The sequence below is a fragment of the Taudactylus pleione genome, unplaced genomic scaffold (assembly GCF_031769625.1).
Source record: "Taudactylus pleione unplaced genomic scaffold, aTauple2 ptg000008l, whole genome shotgun sequence".
NCBI lineage: Eukaryota > Metazoa > Chordata > Amphibia > Anura > Myobatrachidae > Taudactylus > Taudactylus pleione.
The window spans coordinates 9179964-9196404 of record NW_028284411.1 but is presented as its reverse complement, the minus strand read 5'-3'; the positions used below and the strand labels follow the sequence as shown (position 1 = coordinate 9196404).

At 50.3% G+C, this 16441-nt stretch overlaps 1 protein-coding gene across 24 annotated transcripts in view; it reads right to left on the bottom strand.

The window, feature by feature from the left end:
• TCF7L2 (transcription factor 7 like 2) overlaps positions 1-16441 on the bottom strand; it is a 226595-nt gene that overhangs the window by 103115 nt on the left and 107039 nt on the right. For all 24 annotated transcript variants that reach the window (XM_088465734.1, XM_088465748.1, XM_088465766.1 and 21 more), the window contains one exon: positions 2012-2113. In XM_088465734.1, coding sequence (XP_088321860.1) covers positions 2012-2113 — 102 coding nt within the window. The remainder of the gene's footprint in view (positions 1-2011; positions 2114-16441) is intronic.

The following is a 16441-nucleotide window of genomic DNA, read 5'->3' as shown; positions in this document are numbered from 1 at the left end:
TTTAGGCATAATTTTAATGATCGACTTGGTCTCCCCCAGTCCACGGCCCCTGAAGCTGGTCATTAAAAGCCAGGAAATGCCCTCCCCGACAGTCATTACCACTTAATTATGGATTTTGTTTGTAGTGAAGGCCGTCGCCTTGATGGGAAAATTTTCTAACAAGAACGAGCTTGTGCTCCGTCAGGTTTTAGCATCCGATCACCTGCTGCGGAGATATTTGGCCAGCAGCAGATTTGCATCATAATAGGGTTATTCTCTTCCCTCTGCCGCTGATATATTAACCACTTGGCAGTTGGAGGAGAGCACTAGGTAATGACATGAGAGGAACGTAGCAAAAACAGTTTCTCTACACAACAAAGGGGCCAAGTTTAAACAAAAACACAACCAACAGAAATACAACGCTAACCTCTGTCCATACCGTAACCACCACTCTGCAATATATATGCTCCCATTTCTCACAGTCCTAGCTGTATCAGGTGCAAGCCCCCAATACATAGGCTGCGGCGTTCAACAATGGTGCCGTTTGCTTCCGGGATACAACTTTGTTCAGATCGGGGGAACTTTGATAAATAAATCTAAGAGGAAGCACTTCAGCGCTGCATAGCGACAATTAAAAGCATATTGGAAGCCGGGATTGGTTTATGCGGCTGACCTGACAGACCTATACTTTAATGACTGCTATAGCCATAGCGAACATCGAGAGTTTAAATTATTACTATCAAAATTAAGGAGAAAATGGCTGAAACGGATCCTCCAGAAATGTAAAAGCTGCTTTGGGAAGAGGTCGCGGGTAGCTGCATCCATGCTTTAATACTTGGGATGAACTCTCGTTAATCTGCTCTAACAGATTTTCAGCGCAAAGAGAAAAAAAATGATAATAATTTGCTTTGAAACTTATTTACATTAAGTGGCGACTTTTATTGCGAAAAGCTGGAGTAATCAAATGGCATGGACAGGGCATGGTGTGACCTCCTACAAACTGCGCAAATTGCAGCTTCAATAAATTCAACACACCCCTATGTACTTCAGTTACCCGCGTTACATGCCATGCTAGCGACAACCGATAACAGATGAGGAAAATTTTCTTTAAAGCAGGAATATGCCGCTGACTGACAGAGAAGGCAGCCATCTTGTGTCACATCATAGTGAATTGATAAACTGCATAGACTCGGGGAACATTGGTTCATCCACAAAATGGCTGCCACAACTGTGTGTAGGGGTGGGTCACTGATGCGTTAACACAAAGCAGCAGCCATTTATTCTTTCATAACAAACTTATCTTATCAGCATTATAGAAACATTATGATTAAGATAAAGAATTTTGGTGGCAGCATAGATTATGTAACATTGAGACCACTCCTACGAGGTGTGTGGGTTACAGCATTACTGGTCTTTTGCATATTTACTTGACTTAAATTATTACATAATTCAATAAACACTCATTTTGTGACAATGGGCCCGATTCAGGGATGGAGGCAAAGTCAATGTCGGATGTGGTGGAGAGATTTTTTGCTATTTTGCTACTGCGCACGTGCTACGCGGATTAGAGACGGTGGTCACAGTGAGGATGTATTTGCAAAGTGAGTGACAGGTAGTCGGCGTTTGGGGGAATCAAAAAACGAGGGCGTCAGGAGCAGTTACTGGGCGCGCCCTAGTGAGCCTCGGCAAAATCTGTACGCGGCGTCCTAAGTGAGAAGGACATTCTGAGACAGCGCAGGGTTACTCAGATGTTCGATGTTTCATCTTTTATATGTAAATGGCAATTGTGAGACGCTGGAGGTGGGCGCCTGTGTGCACAAAACATCAGCTAAGTCATAGCATATTTTCTGCTGCGTCCAAAATCGCAGTTAGGAATGAAACCCGCGGCCACCTCTGAATCAGGCTATATCGCTTTTCTCTTCCCCAACGACTGTGTCTTATGATTTATTGGCACAGTCTCCATTTCTCAATAATTAGAGGCCAAGATTAAACATGACATAAACAAATAATGCAAATAAGGTGAGTTACTTACAACGATGTGCCCCGGAGAGGGAGATCTAGCGTCCTTCATTGCTTGTCTGCTCTGTAACCCGCCTGCCTGTACGTCCAAGAGGGGCCATTTCATCTGCAGGTACTGGGGGGGAAACAAGGGTGGGGGGAAAGGAGTTTAGAAAATGAGCATAACATATGAAATCATCATAATAGTCTGGTATGAGATGACACCTGACACCCAGCACACACCTGACACCCAGCACACACCTGACACACAGCACAACACCCTCACACACCTGACACCCAGCACACACCTGACACACAGCATAACTCCCTCACACACCTGACACCCAGAACACACCTGACACACAGCATAGCTCCCTCACACACCTGACACCCAGAACACACAGCACACACCTGACACACAGCATAACTCCCTCACACACCTGACACCCAGCACACACCTGACACCCAGAACACACCTGACACACAGCATAACTCCCTCACACACCTGACACCCAGCACACACCTGACACCCAGCACACACCTGACACCCAGAACACAACACCGTCACACACCTGACACCCAGCACACACATGACACCCAGCACACACCTGACACCCAGAACACACCTGACACACAGCATAACTCCCTCACACACCTGACACCCAGAACACACAGCACACACCTGACAACCAGCACAACACCCTCACACACCTGACACCCAGCACACACCTGACACCCAGAACACACAGCACACACCTGACACACAGCATAACTCCCTCACACACCTGACACCCAGCACACACCTGACACCCAGAACACACCTGACACACAGCATAACTCCCTCACACACCTGACACCCAGCACACACCTGACACCCAGAACACAACACCGTCACACACCTGACACCCAGCACACACCTGACACCCAGCACACACCTGACACCCAGAACACACCTGACACACAGCATAACTCCCTCACACACCTGACACCCAGAACACACAGCACACACCTGACAACCAGCACAACACCCTCACACACCTGACACCCAGCACACACCTGACACCCAGAACACACCTGACACACAGCATAACTCCCTCACACACCTGACACCCAGCACACACCTGACACCCAGAACACACCTGACACACAGCATAACTCCCTCACACACCTGACACCCAGCACACACCTGACACCCAGAACACACCTGACACCCAGAACACACCTGACACACAGCACAACACCGTCACACACCTGACACCCAGCACACACCTGACACCCAGAACACACCTGACACACAGCATAACTCCCTCACACACCTGACACCCAGAACACACAGCACACACCTGACAACTAGCACAACACCCTCACACACCTGACACCCAGAACACACAGCACACACCTGACACCCAGCACAACACCCTCACACACCTGACACCCTCACACACAGCACACACCTGACACCCAGAACACACCTGACACACAGCATAACGCCCTCACACACCTGACACCCAGCACACACCTGACACCCAGCACACACCTGACACCCAGAACACACCTGACACACAGCACAACACCGTCACACACCTGACACCCAGCACACACCTGAAACCCAGAACACACCTGACACACAGCACAACACCCTCACACACCTGACACCCAGCACACACCTGACACCCAGAACACACCTGACACACAGCATAACTCCCTCACACACCTGACACCCAGAACACACAGCACACACCTGACAACCAGCACAACACCCTCACACACCTGACACCCAGAACACACAGCACACACCTGACACCCAGCACAACACCCTCACACACCTGACACCCTCACACACAGCACACACCTGACACCCAGAACACACAGCACACACCTGACACACAGCATAACTCCCTCACACACTTGACACCCAGAACACACAGCACACACCTGACAACCAGCACAACACCCTCACACACCTGACACCCAGAACACACAGCACACACCTGACACCCAGCACAACACCCTCACACACCTGACACCCTCACACACAGCACACACCTGACACCCAGAACACACAGCACACACCTGACACCCAGCACAACACCCTCACACACCTGACACCCTCACACACAGCACACACCTGACACCCAGAACACACAGCACACACCTGACACCCAGCACAACACCCTCACACACCTGACACCCTCACACACAGCACACACCTGACACCCAGAACACACAGCACACACCTGACACCCAGCACAACACCCTAACACACAGCACACACCTGACACCCTCACACCAAGAACACAACTGACACCCAGAACACACAGTACACACCTGACACCCTCACACACAGCACACACCTGACACCCAGAACACACAGCACATACCCGACACCCAGAACACCCAGCACACACCTGACACCCAGCACACACCTGACACCGAGCACACCCAGCACACACCTGACACCCAGCACATACCTGACACACAGCACACACCCGACACCGAGCACACCCAGCACACACCTGACACCCAGCACATACCTGACACACAGCACACACCTTACACCCTCACACACAGCACACACCTGACACCCAGAACACACAGCACACACCTGACACCCAGAACACACAGCACACACCTCACACACAGCACACACCTGACACCCTCACACACCTCATACACAGCACACACCTGACACCGAGCACACACAGCACACACCTGACACCCAGCACATACCTGACACACAGCACACACCTTACACCCTCACACACAGCACACACCTGACACCCAGAACACACAGCACACACCTGACACCCAGAACACACAGCACATACCTGACACCCAGAACACCCAGCACACACCTGACACCCAGCACACACCTGACACCGAGCACACCCAGCACACACCTGACACCCAGCACATACCTGACACACAGCACACACCTTACACCCTCACACACAGCACACACCTGACACCCAGAACACACCTGACACCCAGAACACACAGCACACACCTCACACACAGCACACATCTGACACCCTCACACACCTCATACACAGCACACACCTGACACCGAGCACACACAGCACACACCTGACACCCAGCACATACCTGACACACAGCACACACAGCACACACCTTACACCCTCACACACAGCACACACCTGACACCCAGAACACACAGCACACACCTGACACCCAGAACACACAGCACACACCTCACACACAGCACACACCTGACACCCTCACACACCTCATACACAGCACACACCTGACACCGAGCACACACAGCACACACCTGACACCCAGCACACACCTCACACACAGCACACACCTGACACCCAGAACACACAGCACACACCTGACACCCAGAACACACAGCACACACCTGACACCCTCACACACAGCACACACCTGACACCATCACACCCAGCACACAGCACACCTGAGACACATTACACATACAGCACACCTGATACCCAGCACACACAGTCACACAGCACACCTGAGACACACTACACATACAGCACACCTGATACCCAGCACACACAGTCACACACCTGAGACGCATTGCACATACAGCACACCTGAGACGCATTGCACATACAGCACACCTGAGACACATGACATACAATCACACAGCACACCTGAGACACATGACATACAATCACACAGCACACCTGAGACACACTACACATACAGCACACCTAAGACACATGACAGAGTCATACAGCACACCTGAGACACATGACAGCATCATACAGCACACATTAGACATGGACATATACAGTATATGTCATTTACACAGAATACACAGTGTTTCCTATATAACAAATCATAGTCTTCCTGTTCTACTTAGAAACATATTAAATTTGAGATCTGAATACAGAAATCAGCAACAGAACATACAAACATATACCACGGATAGAGCCAGGAAATGTTTGCTACAATCTGTACCTAGTATTTATAACTGTTATGTCCCCTACACATGAGGAATGGTCATTACAGCCATATCACAGTAGCCACCAGCCGGCCTGATTCTGAGTAGGGAGCAGCAGCGCCTGTCTTTACGTCTGTTGCTGGCTTTATTCTGTGACTTTATGCAAATACTGCTACAAGCCCTTTCCTGGTGTACAGCCGTGCGTATCAATGTGTAAGCCCTTCCCTGGTGTACAGCCGTGCGTATCAATGTGTAAGCCCTTCCCTGGTGTACAGCCGTGCGTATCAGTGTGTAAGCCCTTCCCTGGTGTACAGCCGTGCGTATCAATGTGTAAGCCCTTCCCTGGTGTACAGCCGTGCATATGAATGTGTAAGCCCTTCCCTGGTGTACAGCCGTGCGTATCAATGTGTAAGCCCTTCCCTGGTGTACAGCCGTGCGTATCAATGTGTATGCCCTTCCCTGCTGTACAGCCGTGCGTATCAATGTGCAAGCCCTTCCCTGGTGTACAGCCGTGCGTATCAGTGTGCAAGCCCTTCCCTGGTGTGCAGCCGTGCGTATCAGTGTGCAAGCCCTTCCCTGGTGTGCAGCCGTGCGTATCAATGTGCAAGCCCTTCCCTGGTGTACAGCCGTGCGTATCAGTGTGTAAGCCCTTCCCTGGTGTACAGCCGTGCGTATCAGTGTGCAAGCCCTTCCCTGGTGTACAGCCGTGCGTATCAATGTGCAAGCCCTTCCCTGGTGTACAGCCGTGCGTATCAATGTGCAAGCCCTTCCCTGGTGTACAGCCGTGCGTATCAATATGCATGCCCTTCCCTGGTGTACAGCCGTGCGTATCAATGTGTAAGCCCTTCCCTGGTGTACAGCCGTGCGTATCAATGTGTAAGCCCTTCCCTGGTGTACAGCCCTGCGTATCAATGTATATGCCCTTCCCTTGTGTACAGCCGTGCTTATCAATGTGCAAACCCTTCCCTGGTGTACAGCCGTGAGTATCAATGTGCAAGCCCTTCCCTGGTGTACAACCGTGCGTATCAATGTGCAAGCCCTTCCCTGGTGTACAGCCATGCGTATCAATGTGCAAACCCTTCCCTGGTGTACAGCCATGCGTATCAATGTGTAAGCCCTTCCCTGGTATACAGCCATGCGTATCAATGTGAAACCCTTCCCTGGTGTACAGCCGTGCGTATCAATGTGCAAGCCCTTCCCTGGTGTACAGCCATGCGTATCAATGTACAAGCCCTTCCCTGGAGTACAGCCGTGCGTATCAATGTGTAAGCCCTTCCCTGGTGTACAGCCGTGCGTATCAATGTGTAAGCCCTTCCCTGGTGTACAGCCGTGTGTATCAATGTGCAAGCCCTTCCGTGGAGTACAGCCGTGCGTATCAATGTGTAAGCCCTTCCCCGGTATACAGCCGTGCGTATCAATGTGCAAGCCCTTCTCTGGTGCACAGCCACGCGTATCAATGTGCAAACCCTACCCTGGTGTACAGCCGTGTTTATCAATGTGCAAGCCCTTCCCTGGTGTACAGCCGTGCGTATCAATGTGCAAACCCTTCCCTGGTGTGCAGCCGTGCGTATCAATGTGTAAGCCCTTCCCTGGTGTACAGCCGTGCGTATCAATGTGTAAACCCTTCCCTGGTGTACAGCCGTGCGTATTAATGTGCAAACCCTTCCCTGGTGTACAGCCGTGCGTATCAATGTGCAAGCCCTTCCCTGGTGTACAACCGTGCATATCAATGTGCAAGCCCTTCCCTGGTGTATAGCCATGCGTATCAATGTGCAAACCCTTCCCTGGTGTACAGCCGTGCGTATCAATGTGTAAGCCCTTCACCGGTATACAGCCATGCGTATCAATGTGTAAGCCCTTCCCTGGTGTACAGCCGTGCGTATCAATGTGCAAACCCTACACTGGTGTACAGCCATGCGTATCAATGTGCAAACCCTTCCCTGGTGTGCAGCCGTGCGTATCAATGTGTAAGCCCTTCCCTGGTGTACAGCCGTGCATATCAATGTGTAAACCCTTCCCTGGTGTACAGCCGTGCGTATTAATGTGCAAACCCTTCCCTGGTGTACAGCCGTGCCTATCAATGTGCAAGCCCTTCCCTGGTGTACAACCGTGCGTATCAATGTGCAGGCCCTTCCCTGGTGTACAGCCGTGCGTATCAATGTGCAGGCCCTTCCCTGGTGTACAGCCGTGCGTATCAATGTGCAAGCCCTTCTTCCCTGGTGTACAGCCATGCGTATCAATGTGCAAACCCTTCCCTGGTGTACAGCCGTGTGTATCAATGTGCAAGCCCTTCCCTGGTGTACAGCCATGCGTATCAATGTGTAAGCCCTTCCCTGGTGTACAGCCGTGCATATCAATGTGTAAACCCTTCCCTGGTGTACAGCCGTGCGTATTAATGTGCAAACCCTTCCCTGGTGTACAGCCGTGCCTATCAATGTGCAAGCCCTTCCCTGGTGTACAACCGTGCGTATCAATGTGCAGGCCCTTCCCTGGTGTACAGCCGTGCGTATCAATGTGCAGGCCCTTCCCTGGTGTACAGCCGTGCGTATCAATGTGCAAGCCCTTCTTCCCTGGTGTACAGCCATGCGTATCAATGTGCAAACCCTTCCCTGGTGTACAGCCGTGTGTATCAATGTGCAAGCCCTTCCCTGGTGTACAGCCATGCGTATCAATGTGTAAGCCCTTCCCTGGTGTACAACTGTGTGTATCAATGTGTAAGCCCTTCCCTGGTGTACAGCCGTGCGTATCAATGTGTAAGCCCTTCCCTGGTATACAGCCGTGCGTATCAATGTGTAAGCACTTCCGTGGTGTACAGCCGTGCGTATCAATGTGCAAGCCCTTCCCTGGTGTACAGCCGTGCCTATCAATGTGTAAGCACTTCCGTGGTGTACAGCCGTGCGCATTAATGTGTAAGCCCTTCTCTGGTGTACAGCCCTGTGTATCAATGTACAAACCCTTCCCTGGTATACAGCCGTGCGTATCAATGTGCAAGCCCTTCCCTGGTGTACAGCCATGCGTATCAATGTGTAAGCCCTTCACTGGTGTACAGCTATGTGTATCAATGTGCAAGCCCTTCCCTGGAGTACAGCCGTGCGTATCAATGTGTAAGCCCTTCCCTGGTGTACAGCTGTGCGTATCAATGTGTAAGCCCTTCCCTGGTGTACAGCCGTGCGTATCAATGTGCAAGCCCTTCCCTTGTGTACAGCCGTGCTTATCAATGTGCAAGCCCTTCCCTGGTGTACAGCTATGTGTATCAATGTGCAAGCCCTTCCCTGGTGTACAGCCATGCGTATCAATGTGCAAGCCCTTCCCTGGTGTACAGCCGTGCGTATCAATGTGTAAGCCCTTCCCTGGTGTACAGCCATGCGTACAGCCTGCAGACATAACTACAGATGGAGCGGTGTCACTACAGCCTGCAAACATCACTACAGATGGAGTGGTGTCACTACAGCCTGCAAACATCACTACAGATGGAGCGGTGTCACTACAGCCTGCAGATATAAATACAGATGGAGTGGTGTCACTACAGCCTGCAGACATCACTATAGATTGTGTCACTGCAGCCTGCAGACATCAGTACAGATGGAGCGGTATCACTACAGCCTGCAGACAACACTACAGAGTGCTGTCACTATAGCCTGCAGATATCACTACAGATGGAGCGGTGTCACTACAGCCTGCAGACATCACTACAGATGGAGCGGTGTCACTACAGCCTGCAGACATCACTACAGATGGAGAGGTGTCACTACAGCCTGCAGACATCACTACAGATGGAGCGGTGTCACTACAGCCTGCAGACATCACTACAGATGGAGCGGTGTCACTACAGCCTGCAGATATCACTACAGATGGAGAGGTGTCACTACAGCCTGCAGACATCACTACAGATGGAGCGGTGTCACTACAGCCTGCAGACATCACTACAGATGGAGCGGTGTCACTACAGCCTGCAGACATCACTACAGATGGAGAGGTGTCACTACAGCCTGCAGACATCACTACAGATGGAGCGGTGTCTCTACAGCCTGCAGACATCACTACAGATGGAGCGGTGTCACTACAGCCTGCAGATATCACTACAGATGGAGAGGTGTCACTACAGCCTGCAGACATCACTACAGATGGAGCGGTGTCACTACAGCCTGCAGACATCACTACAGATGGAGCGGTGTCACTACAGCCTGCAGACATCACTACAGATGGAGAGGTGTCACTACAGCCTGCAGACATCACTACAGATGGAGCGGTGTCACTACAGCCTGCAGACATCACTACAGATGGAGCGGTGTCACTACAGCCTGCAGATATCACTACAGATGGAGCGGTGTCACTACAGCCTGCAGACATCACTACAGATGGAGCGGTGTCACTACAGCCTGCAGACATCACTACAGATGGAGCGGTGTCACTACAGCCTGCAGACATCACTACAGATGGAGCGGTGTCACTACAGCCTGCAGACAACACTAAAGACTCTACATTGTCAGAGCCTGAATGATCATTCAGATGGAGCAATCTTACTACAGCCAGCAACTTATCACTTGCTATCATACCATTAAGCTATGTGAATCTATTTCACCCTCTGGATATCACTGAGAATCCAAACAACACTCATTTAGTGAATAAATACCTACAAAAAAACAGCTCAGCACATTTAGAGATCTGGATTTTTGTGGCATAAGCACATCAAGGGAGATTTACGTAGGAATCGGCTGCCGAGAATCGCGCTGAATTTAAAAAAAAAAATGTGGATTTTAATTTTCGAGCGGTGTCCTGTGGAGGTTGTGATGTTAATCTCCTGTCAGGCGCTGAGGGTCACTTTAGCGGTGGAGGGTGTTCAGGAGACGTCTGACCTGATGTCTGCAGGTCCAGAAGTGACTCTGCTTAGAATATAATATACAGGCAAGTAGTTTATAATTCTTACTCTACATAAAAGCTTCATTGTCTGCCAAATCCAATCTCCACAGGCTACCTGAACCGCAGATTTTTACGAGTCTACATTTCAGCGCTCAGAGTCTACAACATGCATAATTTTCAATTATATTAAGACAGAACAGGATCATTGCCTATATAACATTACGGGGTTGGCGGATATGAGACTCAGCCCTACTGCCGTGAAAGCTAAATGAATCCAGATGCCACAGAGAAGCCCATGGCGTTCCATGCAGCCAAATACTTTCAAATGTCAGTCCCTCCCCATAGCTTTGCCTCTACTCCACAATTTCAGCTGTGTATCAGAGGCAAATAGGATGCAACACCCTGCCTTCCCCCTGCAAGGACATGGCAGGAATGGTGGTTTTACAGAACTATTCATCAGGACCCATGTGGCCACTTGACATAAAAATTCTGTATGTCACTGCAAGTCCAGAAAGCCAACTCGAAGGTTCAAAGAGCCGACACAGAGCTGGACTCCTCAACGGAAATCGATGGCCTCTCAGACTCTACATTTCAACAATTTAAAGTCACTACTAAAATGAACATTACATTAATACCTTATAGTGCATAAACTTAATTTAATGTGACTCCACAATCTTCTGTGATAGAAGCAGGCTCACATCACTACTTTGTGCTGCTGGGGACCCTGCTCCTTCCACTATATAAATCTCAGCCAGTACGCTCCCTGCTGCCTCCATTCCCCTCCTCACATCATGTCACTGTCACATGCAGCCCTGCCCTCACTAACACATCACTCATCTCCTGATATACTCTGTGCTCCTGGGGACCCTGCTCCACCCACTATATAACTCTCAGTCTGTGGCTTCCTGCTGCCTTCATTCCACTCCTCATATCATGTCACTGCCCCTTTCACATGCCACCCTGTACTCACCAACAAAACCCTTATATCCTGATATACTCTGTGCTACTGTGGACCCTGCTCCTCCCACTATATAGATCTGGGTCTGTGGCCCTGAATACCTTCCTCACACAGCCCCTGTCCCATTCACCACTGTCCTCACTAATTCATCACTCAATTCCTGATATACTTTGTGCTGCTGGGGGACGGTGCTCTTTCCGCTATATAACTCTTAGCCTGTGACTTCCTGCTGCCTCCATTCCCCTCCTCACATCCTGACACAGCCCGTCATATGCAGCCCTGTCCTCACTAATCCATTATTTCACAGATCACTTCCTCCCACGTAATCAGCCAGCTCTGTGCTGCTGTGAGCATTGAGATTATTTGATTGGCTATAGGTTACACTATTCCTGCCTACATCAAAACTGTAGTCATCTCCTGTCACGCAAGGGATAAGTGAATACAATAAGGTGATTCAATGCTGGTCACTCACATCGTAAAACATGCGTATTGCGTAGACATTTTCCTTTGCTGTCACTACTGCGAGGAAACCTGCTCCCGTTCATCACAATAGCGTCCCTCCGTCATTTTGGAATGGTCAATAACTGGCTGAGTAATTCATGGCGTAGCTGCAACTTCAGATTTATTAACGGAATAGTACAGCGATCCCGTGCAACACCCCTTTTACACTTATATTTTATGGGCTATTTGTAGAAAAATAAACCAGTGTTATAAATGGAGCAAAGTTCCCCAGGAAAGTTGTTGGCTTAAGATGTGAATGGGTTGTCAGCCACATAAAAATCAGGTAATATGTTGAATAAGTGCAACTTAGTCACTTTGCAAGAGGTGACCAGCTACAAGTGTGTGTGTGTGTGGGGAAGACAAATATTTTGGGTTGGACCATTGAAACACGCAATTGTGTCGTGACGGCATTTTCTGTATAACAACTCCGCGCCCATTGCCCATAGTACATCCACCCAGACAATGGAACCAGATGTTTAAGGAAAGGGGGTGTCCTATTGCTGATACTGAGAGAATGAAATAAGATCAGACGTCCCTGTTACCCAGTCATCGCTCCAAGCTTCCTCACAAGGCTATGGACACAGGGCGCAGATGTGCGAGTTTCACCAGAACGATCAGGAACCAATATCCCTAATGTGACATGTGCCCATGAATTACACAACTCCCACTAAATCCGACACATACAGCGGGCTCCACGGCAGAGTGGATAGCGAACAGGGACCGTAAATCATACAACCACTGTACTATCGTTTCCGCTAAATCCTCCGCAGAGATTATAAATCACAGCCAGATCTGTACGCCACACAATAGTTCGAGTTGAGGGAACGATTGGAAGGACTGCGTGATGCAAAGACCAAGATAACGAAACCGACGATTCCCAGCTATTCTGCCAGTGTTTTTTGAAACATATATATATATATATATATATATACATTTTTTACACACAATGTGTGTAAAAAATGGTTGGTAAAAAAAAATGCTAAATGGAGCTTAAAAAAATACGCCTTCTAACACTGCACAATGGTCGTTGTTATGCCATAGCTGTAACGTATTCTTGGTCCACTTCTCGTGAGTAATTAGATACTATATACAAATTTACCAGGGAATTCCAGGTACTACAGATTACTCTATAGTTGCTGTTACCATTATCCATGCTCTTCAGTACTCAGCCCAGCGAGTGTCTAACCCTCCTCCTAGTGCCTAACCCTAACCCTCCCCTTAGTGCCTAACCCTCCCCCCTAGTGCCTAACCCTAACCCTCCCCTTAGTACCTAACCGTCCCCCCTAGTGCCTAACCCTAACCCTCCCCTTAGTGCCTAATTCTAACCCTCCCCTTAGTGCCTAACCCCCCCTAGTGCCTAACCGTAACCCTCCCCCTAGTGCCTAACCCTAACCCTCCCCTTAGTGCCTAACCCTCCCCCCTAGTGCCTAACCCTAACTCTCCCCCTAGTGCATAACCCTAACCCTCCCTCCTTAGTGCCTAACCCTAACTCTCCCCCTAGTGCCTAACCCTAATCCTCCCCTTAGTGCATAACCCTAACCCTCCCCTTAGTGCCTAACCCTCCCCTTAGTGCCTAACCCTCCCCCCTAGTGCCTAACCCTCCCCCCTAGTGCCTAACCCTAACCCTCCCCCTGGTGCCTAACCCTCCCCCCTAGTGCCTAACCCTAACCCTCCCCTTGGTGCCTAACCCTAACCCTCCCCTTAGTACCTAACCCTAACCCTCCCCTTAGTGCCTAACCCTCCCCCCTAGTGCCTAACCCTAACTCTCCCCCTAGTGCCTAACCCTAATCCTCCCCTTAGTGCATAACTCTAACCCTCCCTCCTTAGTGCATAACCCTAACCCTCCCCCTAGTGCCTAACCCTCCCCTTAGCGCCTAACCCTCCCCCCTAGTGCCTAACCCTAACCCTCCCCTTAGTGCCTAACCCTAACCCTCCCCTTAGCGCCTAACCCTCCCCCCTAGTACCTAACCCTAACCCTCCCCCTGGTGCCTAACCCTCCCCCCTAGTGCCTAACCCTAACCCTACCCGTGGTGCCTAACCCTAACCCTCCCCTTAGTACCTAACCCTCCCCCTGGTACCTAAGCCTAACCCTCCCCTCAGTGTCTAACCCTAACTCTCACCCTAGTGCCTAACCCTAACTCTCCCTATAGTGCCTAACCCTAACACTTCCCCGGGATGGTGGCGCCAGGATTCTGACAGATGTTGGGATTCTGGTGCTGGCGTTCTAAGAGCCGGCATCCCAACTGTCGGTATATTGACCTCATCTAATTGGTAAAGTATAGGACTGTTCTGCCGTGTCCGCGATAGTTGGGGCCTTGGTTTTGCTAGTGACCAACCCTCTTTCGAAATGGAGTTAATAATTTCTCCCTGTCTTTGCATGGATGTTCTGCGTGGCATAATAGCATGCTAGTAATATGATGGGTGAGAGGGCGCTGGACTGTGTCTGGAGTAGGGAAAATAGATTGTTAGCTCCGCTGGGACAGGACCTGATGCTTGTAAAGGTAATTCTCAGCACCGTGCTGGCATTATGTAAATCTAATTATAAATAATAACAGTATCAATAGGGTGTGCTGTATGTAGGCAGAAGAGTGCAGCAATTGCACTCACTAGAAGCAGAGTTTATGCTGGCTTCGGTAAAGGAAGGGTTAAACCGGGTGGAAACAGGGGGTGAAAGGTGGATGATCAGCTTACTTAGCCCGGGGCTTTTTGCACATAGGAAAGTTAAACTTGGGAGATAGGAAGGCCTCAGGTTTCAGAGCCTAGGGCCAAGTCCATGGTCTGCACTGTGCTGTGAGCGCAGGGGGGGGAGCGTAGCGTTCTACCAGCCGTTCACAGCTGGCTGCCGGGCTCCACGCTCCGGGTTTAATGTTTAAACAACAAATAAACCCCACCAAGTAAAAGAGCGAGTGCGAACGAGAGAGATCATTTACTTAATCAGAGTTATATGAAGCCGGGGCCGGCTCTACGCCTGTTCCCTGAGGTTTAGGCTGAGTTCTCCTGTTCACACGTTTGATGTTTCTCTGTGTAACAAGATCATTCAGGAGCGGAGGGGGAGAGAACCGGCAGATATTTATACATGCGATGGCCGGGGAGTGGGATTCCAGCCGCCGCTGCACTCTGACAGATAATTGCAAATGATTTTGTTGCAGAAATATCGACCCTCAGTTTGGTATCATTTATGTGAACATGGACCATAATGACCATATGTGTACATAGGAATTCTGTGCTGCAAACCATACACATACAGCAATATCTGTTACCTTCCAGATGAGACCATTCTGACATGTACCAGGCACCAGGAAGGGGGCAGAGGCGGGTACAAATGTGACCATTCTGACCTTTACCAGGGACCAGGAAGGGGGCAGAGGTGGGTACAAATGAGACCATTCTGACCTGTACCAGGGACCAGGAAGGGGGCAGAGGCGGGTACAAATGAGACCATTCTGACATGTACCAGGGACCAGGAAGGGGGCAGAGGCGGGTACAAATGAGACCATTCTGACATGTACCAGGGACCAGGAAGGGGGCAGAGGCGGGTACAAATGAGACCATTCTGACATGTACCAGGGACCAGGAAGGGGGCAGAGGCGGGTACAAATGAGACAATTCTGACCTGTACCAGGGACCAGGAAGGGGGCAGAGGCGGGTACAAATGAAACCATTCTGACCTGTACCAGGCACCAGGAAGGGGGCAGAGGCGGGTACAAATGAGACCATTCTGACCTGTACCAGGCACCAGGAAGGGGGCAGAGGCGGGTACAAATGAGACCATTCTGACCGGTACCAGGCACCAGGAAGGGGGCAGAGGCGGGTACAAATGAAACCATTCTGACCTGTACCAGGCACCAGGAAGGGGGCAGAGGCGGGTACAAATGAGACCATTCTGACCTGTACCAGGCACCAGGAAGGGGGCAGAGGCGGGTACAAATGAGACCATTCTGACCTGTACCAGGGACCAGGAAGAGGGCAGAGGCGGGTACAAATGAGACCATTCTGACCTGTACCAGGCACCAGGAAGGGGGCAGAGGCGGGTACAAATGAGACAATTCTGACCTGTACCAGGGACCAGGAAGGGGGCAGAGGCGGGTACGCAGGGTGAGTAGGTTACGACATGGTATTATTCACTGAGAAAGGTTACAACATACTGATACAGAGTGATAAGATTTACTAATAGGGTCTGGAAACCTATAAAATCCATATGTTTGTCTGGG